Below are 15,610 nucleotides of genomic sequence, written 5' to 3'. Positions count from 1 at the left end.
GAAGTAGCTCTTTTGCTGAATATTCTGAATATTGAATATTTTGACATCCCCCCCCCCCCCCATCTCTCTCTCTCTCTCTCTCTCTCTCTCTCTCTCTCAGTTTTTTTTATTTTATTTGTAGACTACTGTTCTTTTTGGGACCATTGCTCAAAATTGAGGTGACATTCTTGCTAGAAGTAAGCGACATAATTCTCGTACCCCTACCCCACATTCCAGTATCCTGTATACTGTTTAACTTCCCCTCCTCTGCTGCACATTCCATTCAATATTTGCTGTCACAACAAGTGTAAAATTACCTGCTTTGCCATGTATTGATCTGGGGGTCCTTCTACATACTATTGACATTGATCAGTGCAAGTACTTTTTAGTGTGCTGCTTTATGGTGTTGGCAAAAAGGACTCATGCTGTGATAACATTGAACATAAAATTAACGCAGTTATACAGGTAGAAGATCAGAGACTGTTACAAAACGTGGCAGGGGATTATGCTATCAGTATCTCAATAGCATCTGACTGGGTAAAAGTGAAGCCGAAATTTCAGGAACACTCGAACATTTCAAAACCAAAACACATGAGAAAAAAAGCCAAATATGATAAATTAAACTAAGTCTTATTTCTGTGGTTTACCCAGCAGCGTGTTACAGGAATGCCATTATACAGACCTACATGTATGGTTTATTGAACAAAGCAGCAAATCCACACCTACTGATATAAAGCTCATCCAGCGGTGATGTATTATTATTATTATTATTATTATTATTATTATTATTATTATTATTATTATTATTATTATTATTATTGAATATCCAAAGCAGATTGGAACCCTATTTTACATGGTATACTAGGGTTGTAGTTAAAATACATATTCACTTTTACAATTAAAATGAATTCATTTATCTAATCGACGGAAAATGAAGGGGATGAAGTTAATAAAATATTTGTAACAGCACGGCTTCTTAAACAAATGATACAGGGGTTTTGATAATGCTACGTTGCAATAATTCAAATGAGAGTTCAAGTCATGCCTTCTTCTTTCAAATGCAGCACATTCAAAAAGCAGGTGGTCCACTGTTTGTGAGGATCCGCAAACACACACATAGCCATCAGGGCGATTGATTCTGAATCGATGAAAATAATAACCAAATTTGCCATGACCAGTCAAAAATTGAGTAATTTCAAAGCTTGGCACCAACACGTTACTTTGCAGGCGGTTGAAAACCTCAGAGAAGAATATTTCTCTGTTGACTTGGCCTCTAGTGGAAGAAGTCCAAATGTTGTTCCATTGATAGATTATGTGCTTCTTTATGATTTTTTTTTAGCATAGCTAGGTGACGTTTTGTCATAAGAAATTTCCAAATTAGATGTAGCCGCTGCTTTCGCCAGAAGATCAGCTTTCTCATTTCCAGATATTCCACAATGGCCATGAATCCAGTCAAAACAGATGTGCGGACTTTGTTGAGCTGTGGTTCTAATAGCTACAGCTATTGGATTCAAATTATATTTATTATTTATCACATTCAGCGCAGCTTGCGAATCACGTAATAACCTTATTGTTAGATTTGCACCATTCAATCGCAGACTTAATCGCCCACAGTTCAGCCTGGAAAATAGAGCATGTGGAGGAGAGTGTGTACTAGGATGAGAAAACCTCAGAATCGTTTTCGTGAACAACGAAGGCACATCCAGCTCTGTCCTGTTCATCTGTGCTTGGTATGCGAGATCCATCTATGTAAATAAAGCAGTCATGGGTAATTGAACAATTTTCATAAATAAAGTTTTTGAAGAGACTTGGGTGATCAGACTGTAGAAAATGACAAGGTTGCTCTAGAGTGGTGACATAATATATAGATACTCACAAGCAGTGTAAGAAGAAAAAAAAAATTTCCTATTTTATGAATTTTATCAAATACTGTGTCTAGGAAAGATAATAATATGAAGATAAAGTTGGAATTCAAAAGGACAACTTGGGGCAACCTGGGCTACAGTCCTAAATGCAGATCATTTGTGATTGATTGATTGATTGATTGATTGATTGATTGATTGATTGATTGATTGATTGATTGATTGATTGATTGATTGATTGATTGATTGATTGATTACTGTACTTTATATTTACATAAAATCCATTTCAGGTTTCTTTATTTGCAGTCCTCTTTATTGAATCGATCCGCCTTGTTCTAGGTCTCCCTTCTGCTCTCTCTCACTCAAACTTCATTGCAGTCATCTGTTTTGATATTCTTTCCTCCTCTGTCTTCTTTACATGTCTAATCCATCTTTGTTTACTCCTATCAATTCTTTCATTTAAGCTTTCCATTCTGACCTCCTTTCTCACATTTGTTTCTCAATCTGTCTTCCCATGTCTTTCCTATCATACTCCTTAGGTATTTCCTTTCACTGGCTTGAATTCTACTCTCCTCCCTACTTGTCATTGTCCAGGTCTCAGCTGCACAGGTCAATATGGGTGCATAATACATTTTGTACATTATCTCTTTACACTTCTTTATTCCATACAAGGTTTCTTACACTCTGGTAGAATGTATTGCCCTGTTGCACCCTCTTGCTAATCTCAATATTCAGCCTTGTATTCTGTATTAATTCACTCCCTAGGCATTTGAAACTGGCAACAATTTCAATATTTTCACTTTTCACAATGCATTTCCCTTATCTTGCTCCTCTTGATATCACTATGGATTTTCTTTTCTGTGTGCTGATTTTCATACCTTACTTTTCAATTTTCTTATTCAGTGCATCAAGTGGTACTTCTTTGCTGTTTGTTCCCCACACCACAGTATTGTCTGCAAATAGTAATGACTTCTCCCTATTCCCATATGCTTTCTTCGTCTCCTTTACAATTTCATCCTTAACCATTATAAACAAGAGAGGTGACAGCGCACGTGTCTGTCTTAGTCCAGTTTTATTTCTAAACAACTCTGTCTTTCCAAATGGAGTCTGTACGCTGCTGAGGCAGTTTTGTACATTGCTCGCACTATTTACAGTTTGTATATCACAGTCTACCTTAAGCAAGCAACAGGAACATAAGTGCCGTGTTGAGTGGAGAGGAGTAAGTGGGGGGAGTTCACAGGGCAAGTGGAGTGTGACGATGAAGATGATTGGTGTAGAGCAATATCGGGTTGTTATAGCAAGATGGCATGAAAGAAGAAAGAAAGGAGCCACCAGAAGAAAGGAAGGTAAAGTGGAGAGATTGAGGGGTGAGATGCTGTTGGTGGCAGCGGTGGTCAGTGTGCTGCTGGTTATTGCGGGCGTGGAAGTAAATCCAGGTCCTCAGTGCAGTGGATACATGAGCTGGGAGGACATAGAAGTAATAAGGAAGGTGGTAAAGGAGGTAGTGGAGGAGCTCTGCCCGTTTGATCAGTTAAAACAGATGATACAGGTGCAAGTGAAAGAGCACGGAAAGACAAGGCAATGGATTCAGGAAAACATGAAAGGAGCTAAAGCAAAAATGGAAAACAGTGAGAGAGAAACTGTGTCACTAAAGGAGAAAATACAAAAGATGGAAAAACAGGTGTTGTATCTGAAGAGAGAATTAGCAGCCAACAGTCAAGTACGTAGGAAGAAATCCATATTTATTTACGCGTGCAGGAATATAAGGCTGAAGACAAAGTGGACATTATTTATAATGTGCTAGATGTCATTCAAAATAAAATGAAAGCTAACTTTAGTGAAGTTGACATATATATATGATGTCGAGAGGGTAGGTAAGGTGAGAGGGTGTAGACCTATAAAAGTGATGCTGCTATCCACATTGATGACAGACCTAGTGTTACGACACGCCGGTAATCTGCAGAGTGAAAAAATATGGATTAAGAGGGACATGGGAAGAGAGGGGAATAAGAATTACAAAATTTTAAAGAAACATTTAGTGAGAGCAAGACTGCCAGGGTTGAGGGCGCATATTAGGGGCCAAATGCTGGTGGTGACCAACGGGAAATGGACTCGAAATTGGACAGTGACAAAACTTCAGGCATTGGAAGAGGGCCGTAAGCAGGAAGAAATGAGTAGAGCTGAAGAGGACGTGCATAATAGAAATGGTGTAGGAGCATCGAATATCAATGATACAAGGGAAGCGTATATAGATGCTGTGGCAGGAAACAGTGAGTTGTGTGAGCTTAGTATGGTGTTGAGATTGAAGGAAAGGCAGGTAAGTGAGCACAGTGACGGAGGGGACGTGCATAGTGAAAAGAAAAGGACAGTGGATGGCAGGGAGAGAATGAAAATGTGGGCCAGGGAAGTAGCCAGGGAATTAAGAGACTGGTGTGGAGGACTGTTTAAGACTCATGCAGAGTGAATGTGAAGGCCGGAGGGAGGAAGCTAATAAAAGAAATGCTTTGCATAAAGGGAGAAGCAGGAGTTTAAAGGACTTGTGGAGGAAGAGAGATAAAAGTGAGGAAGGCACGGTAACGAGAAGTAAGAAGTAATGTTAGTAAGTAATTAGGAAACTGGATGCAAGTATGAATGGTAAGCTAAATTTGGTAGATGGCGGAGTGTGTTTACGAATGGTAAGTTGATTATTGCTGCTTGTAAGTGATTATAGTTAATTGTATGTAAATTATGAAAGGTGGTTATGAATGATGTAGTGGACGAGCATGGTGGTATAAAGAAAGGTAGAATGAAATGAGATGTAATGGAGGAGAATAGTGAGATAATGGAGTGATTGTAAGAAAAAGAAATATGTTTGGAGTGGTGGTGAAGGGTAGTGGCTTGAGGAAGCAAGTTATTGATGGAAATGTAGGTGAAAGGAAAGTATGATGGTAATTTGAAATGAAGGTTGCTATGAGTGAGTATGTATAAGAGATGGGTATGATAATTTAAGTGATTATGGACAGAAATTTAAACAAGTTATAATGAGGTATAATGAATGTTGGCTGAAAGGTGGTTAGAATCTGGTCTTAGAGTGATTAGAGTTATTTGTATTGTAAGTGAAGGTAAGAGTGATTATGAAAGGTGGGTTGGTTTGTAAATGGTAGTGTGTGTGTCTTAAGTTTATATGAGGCTGGAATGATGAGGAAGGAAAGTATCAAGGTATTTTTGAGGGTTGCGATGAGTGATTATGTGCAAGAGATATTTAATTAGACGAGAATCTGAATTATTGAAACTTAAGTGGTTGTTAATTTGAAATGAGTAGTGAATTTATTTTGGAATTTTGATGGAGAACGGAGTGGTGGTTGTTAAATGCAAAGAGTGAGTAGAGTTAAGGTGATTTGAATTATAAGCGAATGTAAGAGTGATGGTATTTTTAATTGGGTTGGGAGAGGTGATGGCGATGAGTGAGTGTATTTGTTAATTGTATGGTAAAGGAAAGTATGAAGGTAATTTTGAGTGATGGTTGCTTAGTGTGATTATGTTCAAGAGACGGGTAATGAGATTAAGTATGGTTTATTATGCTTGAACGAGAAGAGTTTGTTTTGGAGGTGAAGTTAAATAATGAGTACTCGTAATAAGGAAGTAGTTCGTTTAGAAAATGCAACACAAGGAGAATGTGGCACACTAACGCGGCAGGTGTAGTAATGTTAAGGCTGGGTCAGCAAACCAGAGTAGGTCATGAGAGAGGACGGTGTAAGGTGTGGAATGTACAAAGTTTGTGAGTCCAGCCATGAGAGATATGAAGGTCTTTCACCTTCATGTGCCGTTCTGCCAATGTTTTATGTTACCTTTTTTTTTTGCCATGGCTAGCGGATCTCCGCAAGGGAGTCGGCCATGGGCTATTTGATTCTAATTATTATATTGTTTTGTTGTATTTGTTATTTGTCTAGTAAGTGGAGTTGGAAGAACTTGCTAAGGCATAGATATTCCACAGGGTCTAAGGGAGGAAAACTCTGTACAGTCTCTTTGAAATAAATAAATAAATTAATTAATACAGTCTGTATACCCAGACTCTTTTTGACCATGATTCCCACACCTTCTACCTGGGAACCTGCCTTTGTTAGATCTATGAATGTCATAACCAATTCCATGGGAAAGTTCCCATGATTTATCTGAAAAAGATGTGTTATCCAAAATGGTTTTGCTCCTTTAGTTTGGTTAAGCAGGGTTTTGACTGTACTCTACCTTGCACATATTTTCCTCATGCCCATAAGCCCAAACAACTGTTTATGTTGCAACACATGACTCTTCTTACTTTGTCTCGCCTCTACAATATAATTATGTTTCCAATTTACAAAATAAGTTTATACTATGCATCATACTACTTCCAGGTTTAGATTGTAAACTACACATCTTATTTTATTGTGGTGTCATACTCAGCACTTAATGTTTTCTTTTATAGGTACAGCTCTTGGTCTCTGATATGGATGTTGAATCGTACAAGCAAATAAAATCAGATTTGGATGTTCTACGACAGTCGGTAGAAAAATCGGAGTTATGGGTGTACAAAAGTAAAACTGGTGATGAACATGGGAAGGTTAAGAACAAAGATGATGATGATGATATCGTAAGAGATCTGAAGACTCCACCCAAGCAACCAACCCCTGCATTGTCATTTTATGATAAGCAGGGATCTCCAATTGATCTGGATATAGGGCCACATCTTCATGGTGATCAGGCTGATGAATATAAAAAAATTCAGCAGGTAATCAAGAGTTTTGTTTAACATACAGAAGCTGTGTTGCTCCAAGTATAAAGTTTTTGGTTCCTGTAAATTAAGATAAAAGGAGCAGCAACCAGTCAAAACGTATAATGACTGTTGATGCAAATGTTTCAGGAGAAGCAAAAACTTATAGCTACTCAAGTATTCATTAAAATGTACTTCAGTTTTCACAGTAGGTCCTTATTGGGATACTGAATTAGATGTTGTGTTGCAAGTGATCAGTAACACTGGTTTGCGTAACTTTTGAGGTCAGATTTCTTTAGCTGTTATTTTATATTTAACTTAATGCATGCTGAGACCTTTCATATCATAGAAACAAAAATGGCTGACAGCATGACTGCATCATGGCAAATAATAATTACGAAAACGGAATGACGGCAGTACTTAACTCTTTCACTGCTGCAGTCGAGTATACTCGTTCTCCGCAAAGTGAGCCGCCAGTGCTGCGGTCGAGGATACTCATCCTGAATTTTGCGCCGTGAGTACTACGATCGAATATATTCGATATATCTTGAAACATTTGTATATGTTCCTGCCATCTATTTGGTAACCTTAGAACAACCTAGTTACATTTCTATTTGCATACAGCGTGCAGTATAAATGTTTATTTTTTGTCATCTCGTGTAAACGAATACTCTAGTGTTTCCATCATGGCTGCCGCACACGATCGTAACATGTGTCCAGAGGATATTCTTACTCTTTTAGAGGAGATGAAGTCTGATGTGGATTTCGACAGTGGCGGTATTCAACAAACTTGACCATTAAACAGATCAGATGTAAGGCTTTTCAGGCGTTTGCTCTATTACCAGCGTTTGGTGGAAAAATATCTAATTCCCTCCATGGGAACTTAGAATTTCCAAACTTGACCATAATCGGTCCTTAATTGGTCCATATTGACTAAAAAAATAATGTACACGGGTAATTGTTTATCCGCCCTGTCAATATATTATCAGTATTTGATTTGTACCTTGTTTTATACGTACATGTTTCAAGAGCCTTAACTCCCTTCATCAGCGTTACAAGGTCAAAATCAACCTTCCCCAAATCCTGAGATCTGACATAATACCATATTTACATTAAACATTGCCCTATATAATATTAACTTTAGTCCAATATATGTACACACACACGCACACACACACACTCTCTCTCTCTCTGTTCCTTTCTTGATATTGTCTGTTACGTGCTACTTTATAACAGACAATATCAGGAAAAGAACAGTGTATATATACAGGGTGTACGAAAACTTGACGGCAAAAATTTAGCAATGGATTCCTCACATACAGAGAAGAAGAAAAGGTTATGACAACATCGGTCCGGAAACGTATACCTACAGATTTATTCACACATTGTGACAAAAATTAATGTTAGTAATAATTTACATGTCCTGTTTGCTGCAAAAAAAAATATATATATAATATATATATATAATGTATATATATAATAATAATAATAATCGCGACACTGGTTACATAAGTAATCCTGTTGTGAATGAATCTGATGTGAGTCTTAAAACACCTTAGCTCTCACACATGGTATCTGATCATCTTTCAGCTTCGCCGTTTCCAATAACGCGTCTGTGGTTTTCAGTCTGTTTAACACGTCTGGTATCTGTGATTAGTGATTGTGGTTTGCAGTCTGCTTACTTAAGTAAGTGAAGTTAAGTAGCCGTAGCCGTATGTGATTTGGTGCATGGTGTGTGTTTTTGTGATTAACAGTAATTGTAATTGTGGTTTGCAGGCCGCTCTGAAGTGCTCATGTACAAGAAAGCAGACTTTGCGAGCATGCATTTACATATATAGTTTGGCGGATGGTAATACATTGAAGGCACGTTGCTTGTATCAGGAACAGCAGACTGCCGGACCGAAAGACATTTGAAGGAATCCATTGCCACCTCTGTAAACACGGAAGTTTCGCACGACCACCACGAACCGGGGGACGGTCAATCAGTACAACCGTTGAGGACGAGGAAGCTGTACTCAACGCTGTGGATGAAAGTCCTGGAATCAGCACTAAGAGGTTAGGCTTGCAGAGGAATAGGCTGCACATGATGATCTAGAGACTTCTACGAGAAAACCTGTTGTATCCGTACCATCTGCAACGTGTACAAGCCTTGTCTCCTGCAGATTATCCTGTGAGAGGAACGTTTTGCCGGTGGTTCCTACAACAAAGCAGCATGACGCGTAACTTCGCAGCTTCTGTGTTGCTCATAGATGAAGCGGCATTCACAAAAGATGGAATACAAAATTTTCATAATCATCACGTGTTGAGCGATACAAATCCTAATGCAAACATTCAATCTTTTCATAAACAGAGGTTCGCCATTAACATCTGGGCGGGCATTGTTGATGATTCCTTGTTCGGACTCTACATTTTTCCTAATAGGCTTACTGGACAGAGCTACATGAATTTCTTGCATACTGCATTGCCTGATTACTTGGAAGACATGCCACTTGCATCCCATCGACAAGTGTTTCTCATGCATGATGGTGATCCCGCACATTTCAGTCTGCATGCCCGCAGGTACCTGAATACCCATTTTCCTGAGCACTGGATATGTACAGAAGGACAGATTGCTTGGCCACCACGCTCATCTGCCCGTCGTGATGAGGATGAAATGATGATGAAGACAACACATACACCCAGCCCCCGTGCCAGCGAAATTAACTAATGATGGTTAAAATTCCCGGCCCTGCCGGGATTCGAACCCGGTACCCGTGTGACCAAAGGCCAGCACACTAACCATTTAGCCATGGAGACGGACATCATTCACAGAATCTGAATTTGTCGACAGCATTGGAACCTTTCGACACAACTCCATGATTAGACGATATGTTGTGAACTTGAGAACAAGAATAAAGACGATGTTTATAAAGTAGATCTGCTTGGGAAATATACACAGGAAATGCTGTCAACAAGGTCCTGACAGCTTGCTGAGTGAAGGTGATGCAGCATGGTTTAACAGGATCCTTCAGTATTTCACTCAACACACTTCTAATGAGCGTGAGTGTGACGAGCGCTTTGGAGCGTTCAGCACGGCAGGCGGGTGATAATATTAAAGCGCTCTGGAGGGTTAGGGACGGCAAAGAGTTAATGATTTAGGGTCATGAGATCTTGGTTATCGAAGTTGATAATAATAGGTTAGAATGCAAAATTAAGATTTAAAATATGATGTTCTTCAGGATTTCAACATTGGTCTCGGGCTAAATAGATTCCAGCTATGGAAGTTACATTCGACTGTGGTATGTTGTATATGTCATATGAGATGACCAGAATGGAATGATATTTATGTTTACTATACAGCAAAGAGTTAATGTGGATTCAAGTGATTAGAAGGAATTTTATGATAACATTAACATATTTTATACATCATTGTATGAATGTTTATGAATTATGAGTAAGATTGTTTGATGTGAAACTAGTACTGTATATAGTTTATGAAAGGAGATTTAATTAATTAGTCTTTGCTAGGTAAACATCGGGATATGGAAGAAAACACACAAAATGATTGAACATGAAAGTAAGATACATGCATAACATGATTTATCAATATTGAATCGTAACTACATGCCTGATATAAACTTAACTTCCAATTGAAATCCAAAATATTATTACGTGGATGTCATTTAGGAGGTATTCATTCATAGTTTAATTTGAATATAAATTAATTAATTGACATGAAGCTTTTCAGTGAACACGGCAATATTTCTTCAAGATAATTTAAGTATGAGATGATATTGTTGATATTCCTTCGAAAAGGAATCTCATTTTTTATAAAGTAAAATCTGGGATAATTCATTAATGATTCATGACAGTAAATGATGTCGGGGAAAACATATATAAGCAGGCTTATCAGAAATAAGGCTATCCATGATTGGTTTAAATTATGTTATACATTCCATACTAATCCATTATTTTTGTATTAATTCAAAATCTCCAAGGTTGAAGCGATTTAATATTGCATAAGTGTACCGCGTACTGCTGATCATAGTCAAATCTTGGTGATATTTTCTTATTTTTATTTATTTCTCAGTTTGTTGTTTAATCGTAATGAATAGGAGTTATTTATTATTATCCTGGCATTATTTCTGTACCAGTATTTGATAAGATTAATTTAATATAAATTTCAAATAAATAATTCCAACCCATAAACATACCTGCCAACTTTCCAGATTTAGGCGGGAGATTCCCGATTTTCGACAGTTTTTCCCGCCTCCCGATTATTCTATTATTTCTCCCAAGTTTAGCTTGATTTTTGGTGAACTTCAAACATTTGTTTTCAAATTCCACCATTACAGCTTTGTATGCCAGTGGCCAGAAGTCCTTCGACCATTGGCCACTTTCAAAAGAAATATCGACGTTTATTAATACGAGAAATGCACGCGAATGTGCTGTGTTTATTGAAACCTGTATATTGCGACGTGTGTATCGGTTGTCAATCTCTCGTCCTCACGTGCTATATTCGTGTTCGTTCACATCTGTCTAGCCTATTCTAGAGGCTAGTCACTAGATTTGGAGTCTTTTTTTAGTAATTTAGAGACAGAATTTCAAATATAACGACTAGTGACTTGTCTAGAGATTTTAGGAGCCATTTGGAGATAATTCTGTCGAATTTTAATTTATTACTTGTTAAAAATAACATTACGCTTCGCATAATCACGCGGGAGCGTGATGCATCATATTAATCTATGCTTTTGCTAAGTAATGGCATCTAAGTGCATGACTGATTCACATGTGTGGAGCATCACTTCATACTATTTTCGGAAGGATTATCAGAGACTGATCATCTCACTCACATACTTCCTGTGAGAGAATAAAGATGTGTAATTTTGAGCCTTGTACCATCGTATAGCAACAGTCGGGTTTTGAGATAAATGTTATAATATATACCATAGTACTCCTATATTCCGTAAGACATGTAGAAATAGTTTTTTTGATTTTCATATCAAAATCTCCTGATTTTTTATTTTGTTAAGTTGGCAAGTATGCATAAATATATAAATAAACTTTCTGCATCGTCATGTGGAATTATATGACATTGACACTGTGAACAATATATTATGATTATAAGCTATAAATTTCACTTTTTATTCCGTAATGAAGTGCAGCTATAAGAATAAAATAATCTAATGTATAGGACATTACATGGTTTGATGAGTTTACTGTATTTTTATCATAGTAGGCTATGTACCAGCACTAGGTTTCAACCTTGTCCCTGCCGACTGTTGTACTGTATATCACGTCATTCATTTCATTTCATTTCATCTCATTAACTCCTCTGATGAGATTGAAGGTTCATTTTGCTTCATACCCGACATACGTACATACTTTCTCCACACCGGGCAAGTTGGCTATTTGGTTAGGGGCACGCAGCTGTAAGCTTTCATCCGGGAGTTAGTGGGTTCGAGCCCCGCTGTCGGTAGCCCTGAAGATGGTTTTCCGTGATTTCCCATTTTCACACCAGCAAGTACCTTAGCCACGGACGCTTCTTTCCCACTCATAGCCCTTTGCTATTCTATTGTTGCCATAAGACCTATCTGTGTCGGTGCGATGTAGAGTAGATTCTAAAAAATACTTTCTCCATGAATGCGCTGAAGCTTTGGACTGTTTACATCCAGAAGATAAAATTTTTAAAATCTTGTCTATCTTATTTGGTGTAGGATTAACCCTCCATTAGTGACGTGAATTTTACTCTCAACTGTCGGTCCAGTAGATCGGCCTTAAATAATTCCATATTTTTCATTATTTTAGAGTATATTTTTAAGGAAGGGTATAATACATAAGTATTTTATCATCTTAACCTTTATTTGAAATCCAGTTAAGTAATCTATAGGCAATAATAAGGAGAAATTATAACTGAGTTATGACAAGTAAAATTAGTGAAATATCCAATTATAAACTCTGTTAAAAAGAAAGCAAACAATCATGATTGAGATCTAAGGTTCATAAATTTGCATCAGTACACAATTAACCTTCAAGACAGTCATGACATACAACATTTGCGTGTTCAAGGCAGAAATACTTATGACACTTCTTGCAGAAGTACTTTGTCTTCCGGTTCTGTTTAGACGTGCAGATCCTGCACCTTCCCACTTCCTTTGATGGTTCTAATCTAGGTTGGACATCTTCCTTGATGTTGTAAATTTCCTTTAGCCTCTCTCTGGTTATTCTGGGAATATTGGAAATAGAAGCTCTTCGAACGGCATGGTTCTTCATTAGATCAATAGCCAACCCAGTCAGGAATTAATGCCAGACAATTTTGGCAGATGGGCAGTTAGGACTAAATATCACCTGAATATTTATGCCTGAAATATTAACTAATCCAAAAACAAATCACCAGGCTCCAGCAAGCGGTATTCCTAGCACATTTATACTTAGCACTCAGTTGATCGACCATGTCAACAACCGATCTTAATCTTGTTATATGACATGATAATTTCGGCTTTTCCTGTTGCGTCATTGATGCTGTGATCGTCGTGCATGGAACTGATGAGTAGAACATTTTTCCCCTTCGCGGGAATATGAGAAACTAGCGTGCAATTCTTGCGAAACACAAATATTGTTGATGGAATATTCCTTGATTGCTGCTGTAGAAACTCAGAGGGAATCTGACGTTTGTTCTTCCGAATGGTGCCTAACAGTTAGATTATATTGACCACACAGTAAGTCACTAAGCTCAATGCTAGTAAACCAATTACCTGTAGTGACATTTCTACCAGTATGATATATTGGTTCACACAGCCTCTCAACAACTGCTAGGGGAGAGATGCTGGTTTGGAAAGGACCATCCGGCTGCTTGCCTACGTAAACTTCTAAATTTGATGTATGAAACATCTTAGCATCACAAAGAGCATTTACTTTTAAGTCGTACTTGTTCGGCTTAGATGGTATAAATTGACGGAAACTACAGTGTCCGTGAAATCCCAGCAACATTTCATTGACGGTCACGCATTAAGTTATACTTAAATGGGCTTTGCAATTTGCTACGAAGCTGTCAAGGATATCTCGAATGGGAGCAAGTTTATCACTGGATCTTCTGTCCTGGCATGTATTTCTGTTATCAAATCTTAGGTGCTGTCGGAGAAATCTGAATCTCTGCAGTGACATGATTAGGCGAAGTATTTCTGGTGAACTACCATCAGTAGCACAGAGTTCATCTGCATTCCGCCGATTAGATTTCTTCACACCACTCAATATTAGAATTCCAATCAGACATTCAATTTCATTACTATCAGTTGGTCTGATATGTTTCCCTATTATATCGCCCCAGAGAGTTTTGCTCTATGTGGTGATTAGTATACTGCACAATCATTTCTATCATAGAACCATCAAAATATTTCCTCGAGATTTCAGTTAGTTCTTTGATGCCCTTCACTGATGCCCTAGACCCTGGAAACTGTGTTACAATGTTTTTGAATCTTGTTCGTACTGAGCCGTATCCTGCCGGCCCATAAGAGATACTCGGATTATTATTTGACATAATATGTAAATTTTATTGATATGAATTGCTGTCATATATGGTAAAGTAAGGAATCGCAGGATAGCTGAGACCGGAAGTTTATGCAGCCATCGAGTCGCTGGATATTGCCCAATACTTCCTCGGAACCGTGAGAATGGCTTAGCGTCACTAGGAGTTGGCACATCTCGGCACGTATACAAGATGCTGACCAAGCGATATATTCAGCCAATGAGAACGTGATGATATGGCAAGTATGGAGGCTACATCGCACGAACTCATAATCCCAGCTTGACCAACGTGTACAATTGCTTGAGATAAATTCTGTTATTTGGTGAATTTCCACAGGTCTACAAGTGAAATATAATCAGGAATATGGTAAAAAGTTATAGGAAGAGATTTGATATAATCTGAACCGTGTTTTATTGATGTGCTATAATTGATATTGAGTCATTATAAATGGCAAGCATTCTGATTGGTGGTTTGTCTAGACAAGCGGGAATCCCATAGTTGCAACGGCGTTACCTACACTTCCTTAGCACCCCAAGCTCTGGAGAGTGTCACTCTGATCGGGTAGTTTGGAGAGTGTAGAAGTGCGACTCTGATCGCACAGTTTGGACAGTGTAGAAGTGTAACTCTGATCATGGATACTGACGTAAGGTGGACGTTGTTCGATGTGCTGCGAGAATTGTACTTAAAAGTTGCCACGTGAATATATCATTAACAGAGTATGGTTAATAAGACCAATAAACAGTGTTTCAGTTGTGCAGTTGAATAAATTAACTGATGCAGAGTTAATTGCAGATTATATTATCGCAAAGTTCACCACCAATATATAGACGGTGATAATTAGCTGCAGTGTAGAAAGTGCAGGAGAGACGTTCCATTGTCTCATTTTCGTGTTGGTCGCGTTTCGTGAGGAACTCTCGATTCGTACAGTGTGCCGCTCTCAAAAACTGTGTACATAAGCCCTCAAGTGTAAAATTTACAGTGTATTTATGTGTCAGTGTGTTTGGCTGAGTTGGTAGCCACAAAAAGGGTTGTTCGGCACGTGCAGAATTGAGCAGTGAGGAGATATTCATCCAAAGCCTTCTGTGTTGCAGTGTTTAATAACTTTCAGCAAGAAGATGGCTTCGCCTATGGAAGAAGGAAGTGTATTTCTACGTGTTGAAGCAGTGATCAACACGGAGTAGACACCCAGCAAGGCAGAGATGTGAGCTGCTGCCATGTATCCAGAGAGTCGTCCAAGATAAGGCGGATGTGTTAATTATGGAATGTTATATGGGTTACGTTAAAATACTAGTGCAGTGTAGAATAGGGATTTTATTTAACATAAAGTAAGCCTGACAGCATTTGTTTGTTTCACTTTTATGTTGTTGTATATACGGATAAAAGAGAAATGCATGTTCTCTTTATTTTTATTTTTATTTATGACTAGATAGTTGGGCTAATGAGGGAATTGTTAGGATTAGTTGTTGTTCATTTTATTCTGCTTTTTCCTTGTATATTAGTGCTAGGAGGATTAGATTGACAAGTTCATCCAATTTTCAA

General features: G+C 38.0%; 1 protein-coding gene across 5 annotated transcripts in view; it reads left to right on the top strand.

Annotated features, from left to right (window-relative positions):
• The window catches only part of Itpr (Inositol 1,4,5,-trisphosphate receptor), a 1,013,977-nt gene that overhangs the window by 405,956 nt on the left and 592,411 nt on the right, over positions 1-15,610 (top strand). For all 5 annotated transcript variants that reach the window (XM_067141353.2, XM_067141352.2, XM_067141351.2 and 2 more), the window contains exon 21: positions 6,283-6,585. In XM_067141353.2, the coding sequence (XP_066997454.1) occupies positions 6,283-6,585 (303 nt within the window). The remainder of the gene's footprint in view (positions 1-6,282; positions 6,586-15,610) is intronic.

Source organism: Anabrus simplex, chromosome 2 (assembly GCF_040414725.1).
Source record: "Anabrus simplex isolate iqAnaSimp1 chromosome 2, ASM4041472v1, whole genome shotgun sequence".
Classification (NCBI taxonomy): domain Eukaryota; kingdom Metazoa; phylum Arthropoda; class Insecta; order Orthoptera; family Tettigoniidae; genus Anabrus; species Anabrus simplex.
This window is presented reverse-complemented; position numbering and strand designations above follow the sequence as displayed.